General features: G+C 40.1%; 2 protein-coding genes across 2 annotated transcripts; one reads left to right on the plus strand and one right to left on the minus strand.

Moving 5' to 3' along the window:
- Positions 1–4,492: 4,492 nt before the first annotated feature.
- Positions 4,493–10,553, minus strand: ndufa8 (NADH:ubiquinone oxidoreductase subunit A8). Its single transcript, XM_051412937.1, has 4 exons — positions 10,360–10,553; positions 8,927–9,090; positions 6,273–6,438; positions 4,493–5,033 (listed from the first exon to the last, which is right to left on the minus strand). The coding sequence occupies exons 1-4, from the start codon at positions 10,405–10,407 to the stop codon at positions 4,896–4,898; spliced, it is 516 nt and encodes a 171-aa protein (XP_051268897.1). The 5' UTR covers positions 10,408–10,553; the 3' UTR covers positions 4,493–4,895.
- Positions 10,554–10,630: 77 nt separating this feature from the next.
- On the plus strand, positions 10,631–21,123 carry morn5 (MORN repeat containing 5). Its single transcript, XM_051412936.1, has 5 exons — positions 10,631–10,959; positions 11,067–11,214; positions 13,006–13,117; positions 13,416–13,547; positions 20,467–21,123. The coding sequence occupies exons 1-5, from the start codon at positions 10,913–10,915 to the stop codon at positions 20,580–20,582; spliced, it is 555 nt and encodes a 184-aa protein (XP_051268896.1). The 5' UTR covers positions 10,631–10,912; the 3' UTR covers positions 20,583–21,123.
- The last annotated feature ends 648 nt before the right edge of the window (positions 21,124–21,771 follow it).

A 21,771-nucleotide genomic window follows, 5' to 3' on the forward strand; every position in this document is an offset into this window, starting at 1 on the left:
TGAAAGCAAAGACAGGAGAGGAGAGGAGAGGAGAGGACGGGGAAGAAAAAGGATTGGATGTTGGCACGCAGGGAAAGTCAGTCTGCGGTAGACTTGTAAATAGCCGGAGGGACAGAGGGATGGAGGAATGGAGCTATCAGCAGAGAAGTGATGAAGGTCTGGGATCAGGCCAAGATAAACACAGGCCAGCCCAGAAGGAGCTGCAGCACCACACACACACACATTTACACACAAATACACACACGTATGAACTTTACTCACACATACACTTACAAACGCACAAACATACAAACATTTAAGGCCACAGGCACTTCATATTCATCATACACCCACACTGAACACATATATACACTCAGTCATGCACACACACACACCTGCAGACAAATAAACAGTGTACTGTATGGCTCCCAGACCACAACTTCTTGAGTGTTAAGCTGTGTGACAACAGCCTGAGCTGTCATTTAGACATCTCATTTCATCACATACTTCACATTAGTCCATTTGCTAAGATACCACAGAGTAAACACGCAGTGAAAAGAAATGGCTCGAGTTTTAGAGTTAAACATGTGGAATAAACAGACTCAAGAGTTAGCTGAGCCCACTAAAAATCCAGTAAAAGAGTAGTCATTTAAAACACTGCTGCAGCCCTTAGACTGAAAAGAAAAAACATTTTCTCTGTAATTATTAGAAATTGTCGAAGACTAAAATGTATCAATGCGTGGTTGTGTGTCTTTTTTTTGCATGTGTGGTCATGTGTGTTTATCTGCATGCACATGTGTCAGTGTGTTTCATTGTTTGTTCGTGACTGTGTGACTGAGCTTCATTAGTGTGCTATGAAGCGAGAGCTCTCCTGCTCCGTCTTGTCTTTGACCAACCAACAACACCTTGAGTGAAACCTTAAAATTCACTAAATGTTATCTTAAGCGCAGCATTCAGAGGCGTTTGGCAAAACTGCAGTATGAAAGAGCGGCTGTGAAGCGTGTCTGGCTGGAATGCAAAACACTAGTCATGGTCATCACTCTGTCACCATCCAGATTTAGACTTTGAGGACTTATCGTCTCTCTCTCTCTCTCTCTGTGTGTGTGTGTGTGTGTGTGTGTGTGTGTGTGTGTGTGTGTGTGTGTGTGTGTGTGTGACTTTACTGTTTTGGTTCACTCTCAGCGCTCTCATCAACCTTATTTCCAGCCGGAGGCAGCTGTTTTCAGAGGAAAAAGACTATAGGCTACCTGCCCAGCACCAAATGGCAGACAGGCAATGTCAGTGAGCTGCTAAACATAGTTGGTGGAGACCAAAAACAGAGCTAAAAGGAGAGCGAATACCGGATTTACATTTGTTGAGTGGACAGAAACATGACCGCTTTAATTGGCCAGGTCTGTGCACACATTCAAGGAATTTAACTCCGGTTTATGTTGCTCTCAATGTACAAACACAGAATAAGCATAAATAATCTAACAACAAGCTAAACAAAATAGACAGACAACTACTATGTACAGTTATACATATATATAAACAAACAGAAAACAATAACATTTGTAGACTGTAGAGGGCAAAGGATGCTGAAATAAATATTTACATGCAGGTTTCCTTATGTACATGAGGTAGATGGATATGCCAGTATATACAGTATATACAGTATGCCCAGCATGTATTTGAATGATTGTATTAATGTTTTAAGAAAGAAACTGAATTTCAAAAAACAACAAAACTCTAAATGAATGCTAATGTTGCTCCATATCTGCTGGATGTTTAAATAGGTAGCTGTTTGCTAACAAGTTCACCATATCGACGTAAAAGGTGGTATGTCCTTGTCGTGTATGTCCAGTTCAACCCTAGGTTGGGTAAAAAGAGCCTTAACAATCCAGAAAAAGCTGCATAACCAGGACACTGGCTTGAAGATATATTTCTCCTAATTTATTTTCTAATTATCAACCACATCTCTGACTTTGACAACTAGTGAGGTTGCTTAGTTGCAATTTACTTTGCCTCAGTAAGCATATCCATTGATTGTGGCTATTCCATCGCAAAATTCAAGGCCCATAAAGACTTGAAGGTGGATGAAATAAACCCAACAGGTCTGCATGAAATCTTTCTCTGCTGAGATGTTCTGTCTCCTGTAAATGTGCCTGCATAGCTCTTCTCAGAAAACAACAAAGATTAAAAACAATGTCTGCCGAGTAAGTGAGCGCATGTGTGTGAGTGTGTTTTTGAAGCTCCCAGATAATTAATCTCCATGAGTGGAGGTTGTGGATGTAGCGGTGGTACTTGTGGCTTGTGGGTGTATGTTTTATACATAGAGCAGCAACCTGCATGGCAGTTCAAAGCCGCCCTGTGCAGTATGAAGGGGATGAGAGGGGACATGAAAGCAGCACTCAACAACATGTACAGTTCTAAAGATCACAGAGTGATGTGGCAAGGAAGGTGCACCAACATAAACAAATCAAACACACCTTCATTTTAGAGTTTGTCAAATCAAGTGCACCCATATGTCGGGGGTTCTTGATGGCATGGATGCAGCCGATGCCTCGTGGATTGATCTGTAGTGTTACTGATATAAAAGAAATTCACTGGTAAAGTATTCAAGAAAGTGTAAAATCAAGGTAAATGGCAGCCCTTAATTATCTATATTTATATTGATAAAAACATGACTATTAAACATTAGAAATTAGTTTAAAGTATCTTTAAACTTTGTCTCAAACACAGGTGAATTGACGGGGGGGGGAACCCAACTACCAGCTATGACTGCTGGTGCTCATCACCACTTCAAACATTCACTTTATTATGTCGAACCTGACAGTGAACAATGGGAATATTGACAGTCGTGTGTTATGAACAAGCCGGGTTGTTTGAGTATTTTAGCGCGTCGGGCTCCCAGGCGGGCTGTAGCTTTGTGAAAGCCCTGTATTGTATTTCTTTCCTGTGCCAGAGCCCGTTTCCTGTGGCGGTGCCGTGTCAAACGAAGACCCTCTGCTTCCTGCAAGTCGCATGGAGACGGGCCTGCCACGAGCCCTGGGGCCTCACCGCCAGCCACTGAACAACCTCCAACCCCCCGCTCTGTCTGTCTGTGCGTCTGCTTTCAAGTCATTCAACACCTTGCCCTTTTTGGATCTCACTTTTTTTTTTTCCCCGTTACCTCCCTTTAACCCTCGCTTGTTTTATTTAACTCTTATTTCCCTCATCTCTCTTCCCCTACTTCAATTTTGTTATTTGCCACCTCTTCTCCTCCATGTTTCCCTCTGTCCACACCTCTTTTCCTCTTTGCATCCCTTCTTCCCTCCTCCCTTTGTCCCACTGTCCAGGTCAGAAGAGGGTCTGTCAGACATTTCCTGTGCAGGCTGCAGGTCCAGACCACACCTTGTGAGGGGGATTTCTGCAACTACTGTCAGTGACGCCCTATAGAAACACGGAGACATGCACGCTCATGTCTGCATAAATATATACATGGAGCTACTGTACACACTGAGATGTATGGTTGTTTTTGGCGATAAGCTGTGACTGTGCACTGTTGAACTTGCTGTCTGTAAGATAAAAAGAAACTTGTGGGAAATTTTTGAAAAACTGAAAACACGCAGTGTAGAACGACACATTCAACAGGAATTATATCACTGTTCCATCTAGAATAAGCAAAAATAAAAAAAAGCTCAAAGTGTATTTTTACATATTCGGAATAAAATCAGAGTGACTGACCGCTGATAGCTGTTGACCTCCCTTATAAGTCAAGTCCTTGTGTTTTTGTGCACTGAAACAAGACGTTTTTACATCATATGCAAACACCCTAGGGCCACATCTCTGCTTTTGAGTATGAGAAAGCTGTCAAATCAGGCATTTCTATGGGTCCCTAAAGAAATCAACCATATGGCAGGGGTTAAAGACTGACATTTGAAGTGGAACAAGTCAAATCACAACTTCTACGACTAGTATACTTTTAAACAGCTGATATGTGAAACAGAATTTGAGCTTTTATGGTAACAGCCTCACCACATTATAGAGTAACTTTGATCTTGGACAATGTCCCGGCGGTACGTGAGAGCGAGCGCGTGTGCACATTGGCACAGTCCCGCTATGTTCCACACACCAGCATGTCTTTGAATTGGCTTCTCATCTCCTTCCATTCAAGGTCATGAGTGTTTGCCGGCACACGTGTGCCGTCAGCAATAACATACTTTACTGTGCATCTCCGAAATGACTCCTCCAGTCGTCTTCCAGTCCAGGTCAGAGGCAGGAAGTGAGTTGGGAGAAAAGGAGGAAGCAGAAGCAGCTCCCTTTGGCTGCAGGTAGTGACCCTCAACCTTGACCTCCAACCTCAGCCTCCATCAGTCTGACAATACACACTCTGACAAAACACAGATGTGCAGACACAGTGGTGTTGCCTAATTCACACATACTGAAGGAACTGTGTCTGGCAGCTTGTAAATATATAAATCTTTTTATTCTGTCTTCAGGCAACCAGGTATTTAATAGATGTAAACTTAAATAAAGACATTCACATCCAGAATTATAATTTATCTCTTTTTTCTTTATTTGACAACAATAATAACAGCATGTTGTATTTGTTCACTCATTACATTTACAGAAGTGGTCAGGAAAGTTATATGGAGCATGGAGCTGTATGGAATTTGTTCACATAATCATCCATCCTGCTTTCCTTTCTCAAACGATTGATGACACTTGAGGTACCGCTGATGAAGAGACTGTTAGGACATGAGCCCTGTCCAAAACCAACCCTCAGACCATACACAGATAAAGTGCCAAAACCAGCATCCTTTAATGCTCATGTCTGCGCCTGAGGGATTTTAACCTTGATGTGTATCATTGATCTAAGAGTGGTCACGCGTAGTCTAGCAGTTTTTGGACAGAGCGCATGGCTTTAAAAAGGTGTCTGACTTTCTGGAGCTGCCTCACCAGTTCCAGAAGAATAACTTGCTGCCATGTTTGGAAGGCTCCAGTTTGTCCTCGATGACTGGGTTGGGCTCAGGGCGTGGTCTAGAATGGTAAGGGTTCTCAGGAAGGGGCCGCGAGGTCGACACTTTGGTCACCTATGACAGAAAAGGAGCATTCACATCACGACTTGTCAGACAGACAGAAGTGTTAACACACTGAAATAACAGAGTCCTGCAAGGATGTTGTGGTGGTCATGCTTAGTGTTAATGATGAAAATTGAAATAACAAATACACTATCGCATTATATTGGAATTGTACAACATGTATATTGTGAAAATATCTGACAAGACAGCAAATATCTATTGTTTGAAGTCTGGTAAAATCTGTGAGAGATCTAATAATCAAATTGTGAGCAAACAGACTTTCCCCATTGTAGAGCAGGGTTTAAAACCATCAATAATCATCAATATTTTCTTGGAATTAAATGAATCCTTGCATACTCATGTAAACTCTATGCACCACAGAGATGTAAGGACACGAGTTGACATTCGTCATATTCCCTGAACTGCTGAAACCTTGTCTATTTCCCTCATTCTCCTCTCCCTCTTGCAGTACTTCCCTTACATCATGATTTACATTCGCTCTTCTTCATCCTGCTCATCCCTCATACTGTCCCCTGCCCCTTACCTCCTTTGCACTTTCTGTATGACTTTGGGGTCAGGTCTGTCTTTTACTCTTTCCCACTTGTTCCTCACATGTTTTTGTCTTTCTCCAAGACTGGATACCTCCCAGCCTAACTGGATAACTCTCTTTCCTCTCAATTGCCATCGAAATTTAGTTAACTCCAACCATCTTAAACAGAAGTAACTCTTTTCATTTCAAGTCTTTTCATTTGTTATGTGGCTGAGCAACCAGAAAAACTGTGTGTGAACAGTCAAGCTGGTAATTTTCAGAGTAAGTCAGATTTCTGTTCTTTTGTTTCCCTGCTCCTGTTATTTGATTCCATGAACAACAGCTCTGCCTGGCAAGTGTAAAATCGCCTGCAAGTTGATTACAGCGATTCACACTTTCCCAGGTTGACATAAGTGTCTTTTCAAAATCTACAGAAATAAAATGTCCAAAAAAGCTATTGTCAAGATCAGTTTTTGGTCTTGTTTTGATTGCTGCTACCTAATTAGTGCTTGTAGGTGAGTTATGCATGCCCCTTAAAAATGGCAATTTTATGAAAAGAAAAACATAAAATACATGATTTGGCAGCTCAAAACTGTAGCCGAATGAGACTACAACGCAGACGCAATCAGAGCCTCTTGCACAGCCCACAATCAGCAAGAATAGAGCCCATCAACAAAGCTGCTCACACTGTGAGTGCACAGTCAGTCCCTCACAAGTCTCACCTTAGACAGTTCTCCCAGATCAGGTCTCTCCCATCCCAGCTTATCAAGGACGCAGTTGTCGAAAGCTTGCTGCTGCTGACGGCAACGGCGCAGTTCTAGCAAGTTTGAATAATCCAGACAGGTCCAGTACTCCGTGAAGGACTCCGCACAGTTTCCCTTGATTTGCCTACAAGGAACAACGCATACAGAGATTTAGAATAACAATGAAATACAATAATCAATACTAGAACAATATTAAAATAGTCCTTTAAAAAATATTTTATACATATAGTGACAGGAGAGGGAACAAAAGTTTAAAATGATATAATATAGGAATTTCTAAATAAATGTGCCTGAACTGCTACGATTCAAAGTTCACACTCCAACCATGTCAAGAACTTATATTAAATTGTGGTTTATGACTTGTCAGTTCCCACAAGATTTCTGAAGTTTCCATAATAAGAATCGTCTGAACTGGTCATGTGAACGAAGTGCTCCTTAAGGTGGCTGGCAGTTGCCAGAAGCGCCTAAGAATCAAACCAGGTCCCGGGTGCAATTACAACTTTTCTCAAATCTTTCCCCATTATAATAATTACAGGTATTGCTCTTTCACAGTAACTCTCAGTTTAACTTTGAGGTCAGAGTGTCGGTTGTTTGTTTCGGCTTTAGAATTAGAGGTCATGTGTTTTTGTGAGAACCAGAAACACAAGCTGTTTGAGACGCACACACACAAAAAAGCACCTTAGTTACTCCATGGGCATGAGGGTATAACCAAAGCTCAGTCCAAAACTTTCAGTAAACACAGACGCAGCAGTTAAGAGTGAAAAACCCCAGACCACTTCCTCAAACAGCCCCCAGGGGCACTTTTATAGACACAATACACTCTCTAGTACTTTGTATTTACATTTTTCATGTTTTTAAAACACTTTTCTTACTAGTCATTGTTTTAGATAAGAAGCAGAGAAAAATTAAGTATGACAAATGACAATGACAGAGTTCTATACATCATACTTACTAAAAAAACATTTCAAAAAAATAAACAATAAACAAATACAGACAAAAAAACACACTTTTTATGAAATGAAAATGAATATAAAGGGAAGTGAAGATAAAAAAACTTGGTGTTGCATGGTTGTGGGAACTATATGCTGTCACACTGCCGTGCAGTCAAATCCTTTTGGACACAAGTGTTTTAGTAATGAATATAAATGTATCTCTTTGTCCTGTGGTTGGGTTGCTAGGGTATAGGGCTGCACAGCTACAGTCAAAAAAGATAGTAGAAAATAGTAGTCCTAGCTCTTTTGGTTGCCAAAAGAATGGTATTAGTAAATTAGAAAATGTATAAGCCAATATGTTTTGCAATAGGTACACGAGTTGATTTTTTTATTCAGCTTGGTATGGAACAAATAGCTGATATGATCAACGATACTGAATACAATTCGGAAAACAAATGGGATCAAGTTTTGAAATGGGCTTCAGTATTGTGAATTTTCAGTTAATACAGACTACTAGTAGTTGTTTGTTTGTTTGATTGTTGGGTTCTTTGTGTGTCTATCTTGGAATTAGAACATTTTAAAAGCTTTTCCGGAATAAATACTGACTCGATAAGATAATACAAATGATCCAAAAATATACACAGCTGTAAGATTAGAACTCTGACAGAGTACGCTGACACAATGGAAAATAACTTCTGAGACATCTGGCAACATCCCAGGAAAGTTAAAGTAAGTGAAAGTTTGACCAATCTGTTTAGGGTATTGCTGCTTTTCTCACCCATAGCCTTACCTGCTGTGCAGAGTTTTATTCTTGTGTCCATGTGTCAAAAATCCTTAATCTTGATTTTACTTTTCTTTTTTTTTTTAAAACTCAATCATGTATCCTTCCCTCCATTACACTATTAAGAGAATAGTGAAGAATATCAAGGACACCATATGCACCATTTTCACCCTGAATTTCTTAAATATTTTGTAGATGATCAGAAAATCAGCAGACCAATTAAGGTCCAGTACATGGAAATTAATGGACGACTAAAGTGTTATAAACATCCATCGTTAGTTTGGGCAAGAATCAACAAGTTATCTTAAACCCTACTCTCTTTAATTCACCTCAAACCCACAATGTGCACTGAAATAATTATCACAAACTTTGTCTTACATGCCCTTGCATCACTAGTGTCAAATTGCTATTCAATCTACTGGGCGAGGCATCTGCATCCCACTTCTACCAAAAGCAATGAAAAGGAATGCTTATCAGGAGAGGTTACAGAAGAAACCAGACATCCCAACTCTGAAATCGTCTTTTGGTGTCCAGTGTAACCCCTGGAAGAATAACTGTCCAACAGCAGTATTTGGGACCACAGACCACATTTTCTGCCCACATGTCCAACACAGAGGTAGAAATGCAAACTCTTGACCGCAAACCTCTTTTAACCAGGGTTCCACACAGACTCTCCAACTCTGCAGTCAACCCATATCTTTAATCCGATGCTGACCAAAAGCACACTATTCAGTTTTACACAACACAACTGTAGCATCTCTAAAAATGTATAGATTCTGCCTAACCACTAGAGTTCTAGTCTTAATTAAGTCTATTGAGTCTCTAGGAAAAAGATGATCGTTTCAGACATGGTCATGTATTTAGCACCAAAAAGATTTAAAACCCTGACTGTGAGTTACCTGAAGAAGTTGAGTGCACACTCGTTGACTTTCCTCCCTTCGTCTATACACTTCCTGGGGTCTTTCTCCTCCCAGCGGCAGAGCATGAACTCTTTGTTGGGTTTGTCACACTGGGAGCCATAATGGTGAGCAGCAGCCTTCAACACAGCAGAGGACACTTTGATCTGGAAAGAAACGAGGACAGAAACATGGGAAACAATGAGAATGGTTAAAAATACTTACCAAATAAAGAGATACACTAAGACATAATTTAATTCTTGAGGCACAGGATTATTTTTGTGTAGTTATTTAATCAACAAGTGTAAAATAGCCAAAAGAATGTGTTGGATCCAAGATGGATCATTTTAATATTCATCCAGTATGCAGTACTGTTACTTTAAAAGGCCCTTCTATGGACAGGGATTGGAAATTAGCTGTAGCTACAAATGCTGTAATACATTTTATTGCAAATAAATTTTCTACGTTAACTGTATCTGTCCTTATCAAATAAACATGAAATTAAATGAAGCACTGGGAGTGGCTGGAAACTATGAGGCCAATGCCGATGCTCACAAAAGGGTCATATTTATGTTTTATATTGTTTACTAAACTTATGTATTAAAAAAACAAAGAAACAGAGACTTTGTGATTCGAGAGGCAGCTATGAGGTCTGAGCTATTTCTTTATGGACAACCATTTATTCTACTGTCCAGCATTTCTGATAATTATCAACAACAGTCCTCCTGTTGCCAGGTGTGTGAACTATATTGATCTCCTTTCACCACATAACTATCTGTATGATTTCTCATGAGAAGAAAATAACAGTTTGTGAGGTCCCTGGCAATAAAACACTCAATTATACTTCAAAACATCAGTATGAAGTTGATTGTAAAAGGCACTTGCATTGTGCACTACAGTGTTATTGGTGCAAAACGTATTGTTTCTTATGTCCTTGATGTTGATGTGTTATTGCTGGAGAGACACAAGCTGCAGCAAGCTAACACCTGACCTCCAAGGACAAGTTCAAAGTACCTAATATCACTGCTGCTGGCACAAACCGGCCACAGATCTGTTTTGAGGCAGCCAATATAAATTTACTCAAACTGAATCGAAGCTGTAGCGTTAACTGGGACTGTAACGAGTGCCATACAACAGCAAGGAGTTCCTGCATATTGTGATTTCTCTCTATTTAATGTTCCCACGGCGGATAGCACAAAGCAGCCGCGATTTCCAGCCTCAATTTCATTCAGACGTATATTCTCACGGACCTTCTAGCAATCTATGTCATTTAACTAACTCCCACCATTGTGAATGCAGGTCAGATAACGCCAGTGGCAAAAGTTAAGACGCTACCGAGCATACCTTGAACCATACAGCTAACGCTAGCCAGCTAGTTAGCTTAGCATGCTCCGCTCTGACTATTTCTCAAACTAAAACAATAATAAAACTCTCACCTCGTCCACGCTCAGCTCCTGCAGCGAGGGAACTTCTACTGTGGACATGGCTGCGTGTCTGTACAGTAGAACGACCGCAGAGACTCAAATACCGCTGCTGAACAACATCCAAGGTCCTCGTCTAGCTCCAGGACGGGCGACGAGGCGACGGGGAAGGTCAGGTTGGTTTACCGCTACAGTGCCGCTGTCAGCTAACAGACGCGTTCTGATGACGCGAGCTAGAGCGCGACGCATGCGCACTCAAGGAGATGTAAAAGAGTTTTTTTTTTGTTTTGTTTTTTTGTTTTTTTTTTGTTGCACGGATGAACTTTGTATTTTGTTTTGTCGAGTTTAACTTGCGAAATTGTTAAAAGGAGAAAAGTGTACGGAAGGATCCATTGCTCTTCATGCGGAGCAGTTTAATCTGTAGCCTCCCGCTTTGGCTCGCCGTTGCCGCGTTGCCATGGTGACAGTACACCGTTGTGCCGTGTTGCCCAGTCGATGTTAAATCCGTGGTTTGTATGTTTTTCTTGTTCATTTTTAGAAGACTTAGTGCTAGCAGGTCAATTTAGTGATGGAGCTCATCGGAAGCAGTTACAAAGGAGACACCAAAAATGGCAGGTAAATGAATGTCTGTTTCATAAACCTAAAAACAGCAGGACACACACAACCAGACCGTTGATTCAAGTTGACGAAACTTTGTGTGGCCATTATTTTCTCTCCCTCAGGATGCATGGAAAAGGAGAGTACACATTCCCCACAGAGACCAAGTATGTGGGAGAGATGAAAGATGGTATGTTTCATGGCAAAGGAGTGCTACACTTTTCAAATGGAAGTAAATATGAGGCCACCTGGGAAAACGGCATAGCTAAACAGGTGAGGAGTCATTTGTGTGTGTGTGTGTGTGTGTGTGTGTGTGTGTGTGTGTGTGTGTGTGTGTGTCTGCATGCATGTCAGGATATATGCATCTACATGCATGACTGTGTGTTTCACATTGGTTATAGTTGATATTACATCTGGTCTCTTTTAGCAATCACTCACCGTTGTTGTCGTAGTTATTAGGTTTCTCTCCCTTTTCCCTGCATGAAGCTACGGTCTCTCTCCTGCTCTGATGCAATCTTTCATGGGCTTTTGCCACAACAGCGGTCACTCCAATTATTATCATCATTTCAACTGCGGTTCATTTGAAATGATAGCAACTCTAAACCATGACTAACCTTGGCCCAGACTACCCTGCACCTGCATCCATGCCATCCCAAGCAAAGCCACTTCCATTCAAAACAGACCTGAACCATCCCATAAACTTGGAAAATCAAACTCTGGGAATTATATCTGGTACTTCTGATACCTCTTCCTTCAAACAATGATTCTTAGCATGGTGATTGAGGGTTCCCAAACGTAGAGATTCTTTCCTATTTTATTTTACCAAATTAAACAAGCATTTGCATTTTAAAGGGCCGTCCTAAAGGGTTGAAATCCACTGTATGTTAACGTAGGAGAAACTCTAAAACTCTAATTAATATAATAAATGTTTTATTAGAAATCTTGTGGTTGAAGGGTAAATGTCACTGCAACTGCTTTATTTTAAACTCAGCTGCGCCTGTGAAACAACAACAAACATTAAATGAACAGTAACCTCAAATTATATCTGGTGCAGGTTAATAGCAGAATAGCATAGCAGGACAAACACAGATGTAATTGGTAACATTAATCAAGGCTGCATAAGTGTTGTAAGACCTAAGAGCTGAAGCATTGTTAATGTTATTAGTTAAAACTGTTCTTCTACTGCAATGACCAGTCTAAATATCTTCTGTGAAAAAAGGTCTACAGAGAAGACAATGCTATATCTAGCATATGTCTAGCACACTGGTTGCAACCTATCAATCAAATTTTTGATTAATGGGACTGCTCTTCTCCTCTCTTCATTTTTTTTTGTATTTGATCCATCACCAAATATGCACTCCTCCAAAATTACCAAAATAAAATCAGAATTAATGCAATTTTCCTGATTGCAGACCATATTGTTGATACTGAAGTGAAAATGTTGGTATGCATCCAAATTTTGCAAAATTACTGAACAATTTTTATTTATTTTTCATTCCCAGTAACAATGGTATTATTCCTCAGAAAAATATGCACACACACTGTGTGTCAGTTCACCCAAAATACCAAAAGACATATTTTTCCACTTTTCCACTCTGATACTGGTATACAGTATATCTATGTGGACTGTTCTGGTTTTATCTGCTGAGGTTTTGAGATAGCCATCTCTAAGATTTCTGCCTTAACACAAAGACAATGGAAGACAATTTAAATTCTTTTGTGGTGCTTAAAGTACTGAAAAGTGACATTTGAAAACCTCAACAGCAACTTCTTTTCCAGAAACCATGTCTGGGGTACATACTGCAGGATGACTGCCAGACCCCACTTTCAACTGTTTTCACTGGAACTACTTTTTGTCAAAGAAATAGACCCAAGGAAAACTGTCAACAGTGAGACTGTGAATTACCTTGAGTAACATTATTCCTGCTGTTGAGTTATCACTGTTTTGAGACACCACTAGAGGTTAGTGGGAAATTATGTCTTGTTTTGCTTTTGGGAAATTTGGGTGAAGTTTAACCTATGCCAATATACTAAGAATATTTAATCATTGACATTCCTCACCAGGGGTCATTTACCTTTGCTGATGGTCTGCAGTACCAGGAGAAGGACTGGGACTACTGTGATGGTTATGACAGGCGCTTCTACAGTGAGAGGTGCAATGGACTCAGACCTGCAGGTTAGAATTCATGTATTTGCTTATGTATTCGCTTTCTCCTTTATCCTACTACCAAACAAACACACTCACATTTTGAGAAAGAAAACACTGATAATAAGAGAGATTGGGAACAATTTGTGAGTCAGAGGAGCAACACTGCCATTAACTTGAAAAAAAAAGCTTCTTATCATAAAAGCACTTATCTATGTGACAGAATACTTCTCTTGTATTGTACTGAAAGCCTGTCTCACAGAGCTTCTGTTAGTAGTTGTAAACCACAGTAAGATTGCCGTTCAATATAGAACAACTGTTCATACAGGAGAATCTCAGCTAACTGATCTGCATCCGCCACGCGTCATTCCTGATGGATGTTACGATTGTGGAGATGGTTTCTATGACCCCAAAACCAGAGTCATCACTTCTCACACTGGCAGATTCCTCAGGAATGCAGGTGAGACATATAATATCCTGTTATTTTCACTGTTGTAGCCCTGTGACACAACAAATGACTGGCCCATAGGTAATGTGGCCCCTGACTTTGATTTATAATAATAATCCTTTGCTACTAAATAATGGATAGCTTGCAACTTGGACATGTTTTGTAAACTGTGTGCTTGCTATGACGTGACCACTGACATGTTCACAACATCTCTATTGTGATCAAAATCTTACCTCCTTGTCTCTTATTCAAGTGTACTTTGTTCACATTTTTTCCACTAATTTGATGCCAAACTGGCTCCATCTGAGTGTTAAATAATATCCAGGCGTCTTTGTGCCTGTGGTGCCAAGAAAAATAATAAAGATTAAAGTCAAGTGCAAACACAAATTATACAAAGTTTTACATCCATTGAAGCTCCTTGTCAGTGATAGATTGCTGTATGTTAAATGTATTTATATAGTAACTTAATAAAGCAGCATTGCTTGTTTGCATAATTGATCAAAATTCCAGTAATCATGTTGCTATTGATTTAACCAATGTTTCCAGTTGTTGTTTGATATAATTGAATTAGTCAAGGAAAGAAATGCCAACTCATTCCTACACCTCAATATAATTCAAAAGTTAAAAGGCATACAATCAGCCAAATTAGTACTGAGGGAATCATTGCTACTGTCTTGTTATACAATATAGTAGCTCTGTGTAAAATTATGTCTACTTTTCAACAACTTTTCTGAAAACAGGCCGCAGAAAAAGCCATACTGAAAATACTTTGAAACACACTAAAGCTCTTGTACTGAATTTGTCTCAGGCAGGACCCCTTTGTCTTTGCCCATTTTTGAATAACTGCATCTCTGAAAGCATACAGTGCAGCCATATGGGAAGGATTTGATAACAATGAACCTATGGAGTGATGTTAAATGGATTATCCCTGGATTCTCTGATGGAAGATTATTGCTACAAGTCATCTGATAAGCATGCTTCTACAGCATATGCTATTGCAGTCATTTCAAACGTTCTTTTTTTCTTTTCTTATTTGTCAAAAGTGGAAAATTCAAGACACATTTTTCCACTGAACAAGTGCCCAGTTTTGGAACTCCTGATTTGAAGTGAATGCAGTCTGTCAGGTGTCCAGATAGGAATTCCCAAATTCTGACATCCTCTGCTCGTCATGTCTCCCATGATTTTACATCACTAGTCAATGTTGTGAATTAGGCAGCGGGTTATGAATGCAGTCTCTGAATGCACGGCTTTTGGCTCACTAAAGTTTAGTCCAGTTTTATTGCCCCAAAGTTGCACAGCATGTTTTATTGGACATGTGCTGTACAGTCCCTGAACACAGCTTTAGTTACAGGTTCATGCATTGGCAATTTGGACAAAGCTCTCTGGACTCTTTGCTAGTAACTTTGTAACTTTGCTCTTACCGTTTTATTTTGTAAGTGAATTTGACTCTTTTTAACCTTACAAATGCAGACAAGTGTCAAGATATGATTCCTGGCTGAAGTTAGACTGTGACACGAGCTGTGGTATAAATTTATTGGGTAGATTATTTGTATTCTGATGAGCTACTTGCAACATAATACAGATTAGTTCCACAAGCACACACATCTCATTTACATATGTGTAGAGACAGAGGGAAACAGAGGAGAAGATCCACAGCCTCACCAGATGTCATCAGCATGTGTAAGAGGACAAAAATATGTTTTGAGATTCCTTCCTTGATGCAGGTTGTTCATCATCATTACAGCTCTGGTATTGATCAGTGGAGTGGCGCAGAGAGAGAGAGATAGATAGAGGGAGGGAGAGAACAAGAGAGGATGAGAAGGAAAGATTTTTTGGGAGATGAAAAAGAAGAGGAACTGAGCACTTTCCAACAATAGTCTGACTCTGTTTTGATTTAAGTAAATATGGAGTCAGACAGGAACTATTCAATTGATGTGTGTCTTTTTATGCAAGTGTTTATGTGCAAGTTCAGAGGGGTGTGTGGCTTGTGCTACATATCACATACACTACTTACGCCTCCAGTATTTGTGCTCCCCCTTCTCGTCTTGGTATACAATTCTTGAGAAGAATGCCCCTGTATCCTGCATGGATTTATTTTCCAACCCTGGGAGGTGAAGGCACATTTGTCAGAGTGGGTGTGAAGACAGAATTTATTGCCTCATGGCTTCCGCCCAGGATGAGGACTGTGAGGATGATGGGACACAGGGAAGGCCCACCCTCTGTTGGCTGCAGCAAGGAAAGAGGAAGGAGCTCCCCATGTAGCTGTTACAACTGGTGGATGTAGGACAAAGAGGGACTGAGCCGACGAAGACAAAGCCTCATATCTAGAAAAGTTGCAAAAACGATCCGTATGGAAGTGGTTTAAAATGAAGATGATTTACCGCTTTTACCCCCAACACCGTTGCTAGGAAATATCAGACTAAACTTTACTTACTGGCCAAAACTGACCTATTGCAAAAGTCCTGCCCTCCTTAGTTACTGTTGCTAACTTGGACAAACAGTCCTTCTTGGCACAGTGCCAAGTAGCAAAACAATAGGATCTGTTGCTAATATTCCCCAAGAGGTTAAAGATTATTTTTGGAGTTGAACCGATTTCTTGTCATCAAGGAACTGCCGATACGCCTCCATGTATGGAGGGATGTGTGGAGAATACTGGTGCACCATGTTGAAATATATGATGATAGAGGAAACAGAGGGTGGTGAGAGTAAGTGTGTCACTTGGGATTTTTAAGTAGGAAGCTCCCATCATAGATGTATCCAAAGGGTCCAAAAGTAAGCTAAAACATTAACTCTCAACAGTGATCCATACTAGAATGATCATGTTGTTACATTAACTCATAGAATTTATTAAAAATTTAAGACTCATAATTTGTAATTTCGCAAAGGGGTGGATGTAGCTCAGGTGGTCAAACAGGTCGGCCTTAGGGTCGGTGGTTTGTTCCACATGTCGAAGTATCCGAGGTCAAGACACCAAGCCCCAAACTGCTCCTCGACACAGTAGTCAGTTTGGATAACAGCATTTACCAAATAGATGTCACGCAAACAACCCTCTTCATAACTGACTCAGATTCTAATTGATCCACTCAACAAGTCCTTCAAAAACACATCACAAATGTACTCTTTACTCACTGGTTTTGGGCAAGGATCAGGATGCATTTACATGGATTAGTGGAGTCATCGAGAAAAGGGAGCGGTCTTTTCAACCGAAAGATGACAAGTGCCTTCCTTCACTGACACATGAACCCAGCGACTGGACTGACATTGGACTGACATGGTCGTTGCTTCCTGTCTTCTTGTTTAGCAGAAGCAGATGATTGTCCATCATCAGTCACATCTCTTTTCTGATTTAAGGAAAGAAAAACCATCCACTCACAGAATTATTCTTTATTTCATGAATACAATTAGAATTTTAAGTAGCTGCTCAATAGAGTTTACAGCCTTTGAGTAGTCAGCCAAGGAAGCAGACAGGTCATGGATACAAGGTCTTCTCCTGCAATACACAGAAGATGGAAAGAAAGGATTTTGTGTGTGTGTGTGTGTGTGTGTGTGTGTGTGTGTGTGTGTGTGTGTGTGTGTGTGTGTGTGTGTGTGTGTGTGTGTGTTTAAACATGAACATTCAGGGATCACAGACTTTGTTTCTGGCTGTTCTTCTTGAGCATCCAACTACTTTTCTACCACAGTAATCAGTCATTATGTGTTGCACTGCAGTTTATCATCTGTGTCCACTCACCTCGCACTAGGTGAGTAAATCTGAACAAGAACAAGATGCAACAACATGCCAGTGCATTACACACAGCTTGTTAAGTAGCATAGTAGTTTGTGGTCATTTGGATGTTGGTTATTTGTCATGTGACTCACTAAACTGTATTTTATGGCAAAACCTCAAGGCTGAAAGACCTCAGGTGTGTTTTTCATGTCTGAACAAAATTGATTTAAGATGAAATATTTAGATGGCTTACAGGTGAGAAGTTTCATACATTTGTTCGTGCGTGACAAACACAAATAATGAACCAAATTGCATTTCACCTCCGTACATTTAAAAACACAAAACACTGCTTGTTAAACAACTAATGTACAATAATTGAGACTTGAATTTTGATTTATTTTGTTTTTATTGTGACATGAGATCATTACAACAAACATGTGCTTCCACTTACTGTCACCTCACTGTCTCGTATAGTTAACCAGCCCAGCTTAAATAAAGCCAACAGACTGCAACACAATGAAATGATTACTGTTAAATCTGAAACACAAATCAAATAATCAACAAACAACTGTGAAGGGCTATTTTTATCCGCTTTACCACAAACTCCCAGAGACACATAATTGGACTTAATTTGTCATTGGTGATGAAGATTGTACCCAAGTAACAATGTAAAAATGTTTGCATTACTCTATAAATCTGTAATTAAAATAAAAGAATGAGGGGAAAGATACATAGGCCACATCTGCTCAATCAAATCTCCACCACTGACTGATTGAGCATGTTTGGTTATTACAAACAAACACACAGTCAGTTGTGTATATTCTCTCCTGGCAACAGACAGCAACACTCGGTGGCGGCGGTGCAGGACGCGGCAGCAGCTCCAGCAGAGGCCATGTGTTGCCATATTGTTTGTAGCACCTTCCTGTTTCTGGAATAACCGCTTCCCTTTTTAAACTCCGCACAGAAAGAGTTCCACACCAAAAACATTCCACTGCCAAGGAAAACACCTCTGGTGACCAAACTGCGGCCCCTCCCTTTGTCCCCGTCCATCCAAGGTGTTTCACAGACAGATAAAATCAGCCGGGGCCCTGGGGAGTGGAACATATCCTCACGCTGCCTTTCCTGAAACTCTCAATTTTCATGCATCTTTGAGGACAAGAATTCACCATAAAACAGGATTCACATGTTAATCCTGTGAGCTGTGACAGATTGATTATTAATTTTAAAGATCAATATCTCTCCTTCAAAAGCCAGAAAAAAAAAAAACTAAAAAAACTGCTCCAGTTTTCTGTGATGTCACCAAAACACAAAACCAAGGGGCTGCTCCGTTTGCAGTGAATTGGAGACAGATGACTTATGCATGTATATTTGAATGTTTATTTGAGCTTTCACATTTAGGTAAGTTTGATTTCACTGTGGTGCTCCCACTTGGAAACCACAAAATGTGCTCATATTAGCACATACGACCCTGAAGTCAACGAAGTCCAGCTCCTCGTCGCTGTCAGTGGACCAGGTTCAGGATTTGTCCCTTGATGACATCACAGAGAGTCACAGCTCTCCTGTTTGTGCGAACGCCACGCTATCTTTCTATTTCACCAGCGAATCCAGCAGAATGCAACCGTCTCTTATGCAAATTGCTATGGTGCAAGGAAGCTGATTTTTGCTTTTGCTAATTAAGCCAGTGTGTCTGTCATTGTGTGTGTGTGTTTGTTTATCTGTGTGTGTGTTAAGTCACAGCCATTAGGCTGGAAGGAAACACTTTTCCTTCTGAGTGTATTTTAAGGATTAAGATAAACAGACTTTAACAAGGTGCCATTATCGCTTCTATACACTCTCTCTCCTGTGTACATTGCAGAAAGGTCGCCCATGCAGGTTGATACAGTTGAGATGATGTCAACTAAAAAAACAACAACTACTGTTTCATAAACAAGTTTGCTGCTCTTTGCTGAAGATTAAAGCAACGATACAGGCCTATAAAATTGACAGCATTACATTATTTAGAGAACCATACACAGGCTAACATGATTTTATTTGTTTTTATTAGTCTAACTGCAATATCCAAATTCACAGAAATGATGAAAAGATTCATTAGGGAGGGTCTTTAAGTTAAATGTATTGACTTACAAAAACTGGCAAATCACAAAAAATGTCCCGCTGTCCTCAGATTGCAGGAAATTGCCTAAATATATATCAGCCACCTGTACCAATTACATATGACTTAAACCCTGAGATAAACGCTGCTATACAATGTCAAGAGGGCGGAATTACAGCAAATATGAAAACGTCCCAATCTAATGATCATTAAGGCAGGTTGTGGTTTGTGGCTAATTTGAGGTCAGTCTTAACGTAACGACGCAGCGACGTATAGGCTTCAATAATTACCTTCTCCGCTAACAGATGCGTCACAAAGACCGGGCTGGAAGTGTTTGCGTGGCAGCTGTCCGCGTGTCCGATACGTTCAATTGACCTCCCGATCGGAACAGGTAGAAAGAAGCGACATACAGAGAGAAAAGAGAGGAGGAGGAGGAGGAGGGTGTTTTATACTTGAAGTGGCTGTTAGTGTTGACGCCCATCGCTGGCAATTACGCACAATCAGTCCCGCGAGCTGCAGACCTGCTCCTCTTGTACAATGGAGCCCCGCGCGCCGTGGAACCTGCGGGTGAGGCCCGCGAGCTGCTCAAGTGCGTGCAGCTGCGGGCGCTCCAGGGAAAGCTCACTTCCCCTGCAATTAGCTACTCATTTCAGTTTTAACAATGGAAAAACTGGTTTATTATCAGCTCCTCTGGCAGTCGTTTCGGTTTAAAAAAAATTGGCGTCCATGTTTTTTTGGTGGGTGGGGGGTATTATTTATTGGTGTCTGAAGTGGCTCTGAGAAGTTATTTTCTCCTAATTGTCAGGCTTATCTTGATTTGACAAATTTGCCCGAGACTTGAATGGCACTTCACTGTCACAGCCTCACACACAAAATGACCTGTGGTTTAATTATGCAGGCTACTGGTTATTAGAGATTTGATTTGAACGCTTTAAGTGAGTTCAACAGAAAATGAATACAGCTCCTTTCTGTGCACCCTTTAATCTGCGAGTTGGACTTTTTTTTTTCTTCTTCTTCTTCTAATTTAATCACAGGTCAAATGTTTTGAAAAACAATTTACTTTTACTCCAGACTTTGTTTCCAATAATATTAACAAAAAATATCAATGATTTCAAATGAAATCTTTCCAACAGATGACTCTGAACATGAGTGGATTGTGCGGACTTGTCGGAAAGCTTGGGATGAGGTTGCTGGCGTTAATCCCAAGTCTGTTGCAACCAGACCCGAAGAGTCCAGCAGTATCAACTGATACTATTTATTATATTAAAACTGTTGGAAATGTTGATTATTATTATTTTTTCATCTTGTATAAGTCTTTGACATAAAAAGAATGAAAATGAAAACGCTATATTGTTTCCTTTGATGTTATTTATTTCCCTTTGTTGTACATTGAGTTGTAACCACTTCATCTTAATTTCCATATAGCCTGTGTGTGTGTGTGTGTGTGTGTGTGTGTGTGTGTGTTTTAGTGAGGTTTTAAAAAGGAGAGAGTATGAAAATGTACAGGCAGCACAATATGTATCCTGTCTTTCATTTGGTTTGATTAAATAAACATTGATAATTTAAACGTACTGTATGCTGCTGTTTTGAGTTAAGTAGTCGGTTGTGCCAACATACTATGTTTGTTAGAATTGAATCTGATGTCATTGGCATGTCTACCAATCAGAAGCATTTACTCTATGACTGAATAGCAAAAGTCTAAGGGTGTTTTTGTTTTTTGATCATAGCAAATAAAAAAAAGTGTTTTGGCAAAAGAAAGTGATCTGAAACACATAAATGCTTTTCATGGATTCCTGTTTGTTCAATGTGAATGCTCTGCTGATGTCTCACACAGAAGTTTACTTGATACTTATCCCAAATAGTGAGATGTTTGGGCCTATATCTCTTGCACATTCAAAATCCTCTGTCCATTTATGCCATTAAACAAGATCATATATATTTAAGTTTAATGCCGCAGTAGGTCATCATCAAAAAGTTAAATAGTCATATTTAAGGACCAGTTGTATGAGAAGTATGACCCATGCATGATCTCCAAGATGAAATATTCTAAATTATATCTGTTGCTAATGTGCAGGTAACATTAACAGGGCACAGTTCTGCTGTGTGACCGTCTTGTTTTCATTAAAGACCAAACTACTCAACGTATAGTCCCCATGAACTGTCTTTAGCAGAGCATGTGTTGCCCTTTAATCAAATAAACAACCTCTAAAGTTAAAAGATAAAAAATTTAAATCAATAAATAAAGTGAATAAGTGAAGTAAAGGGAATTTTATAGGCAGCAGTCCTGTGCACAAAGGCTTTCCCCAGGATGCACCCTTCCTGCTTCCTAGCAAATACACATTCACAGAAAATGCACACACACAAACACACACACACACACACACACACTAGGATGTACACAACTAGCCACATAAATATGAGCAAAATACACAAACCGG

The sequence above is a fragment of the Dicentrarchus labrax genome, unplaced genomic scaffold, assembly GCF_905237075.1.
Source record: "Dicentrarchus labrax unplaced genomic scaffold, dlabrax2021, whole genome shotgun sequence".
In the NCBI taxonomy this organism is placed as follows: Eukaryota; Metazoa; Chordata; class Actinopteri; family Moronidae; genus Dicentrarchus; species Dicentrarchus labrax.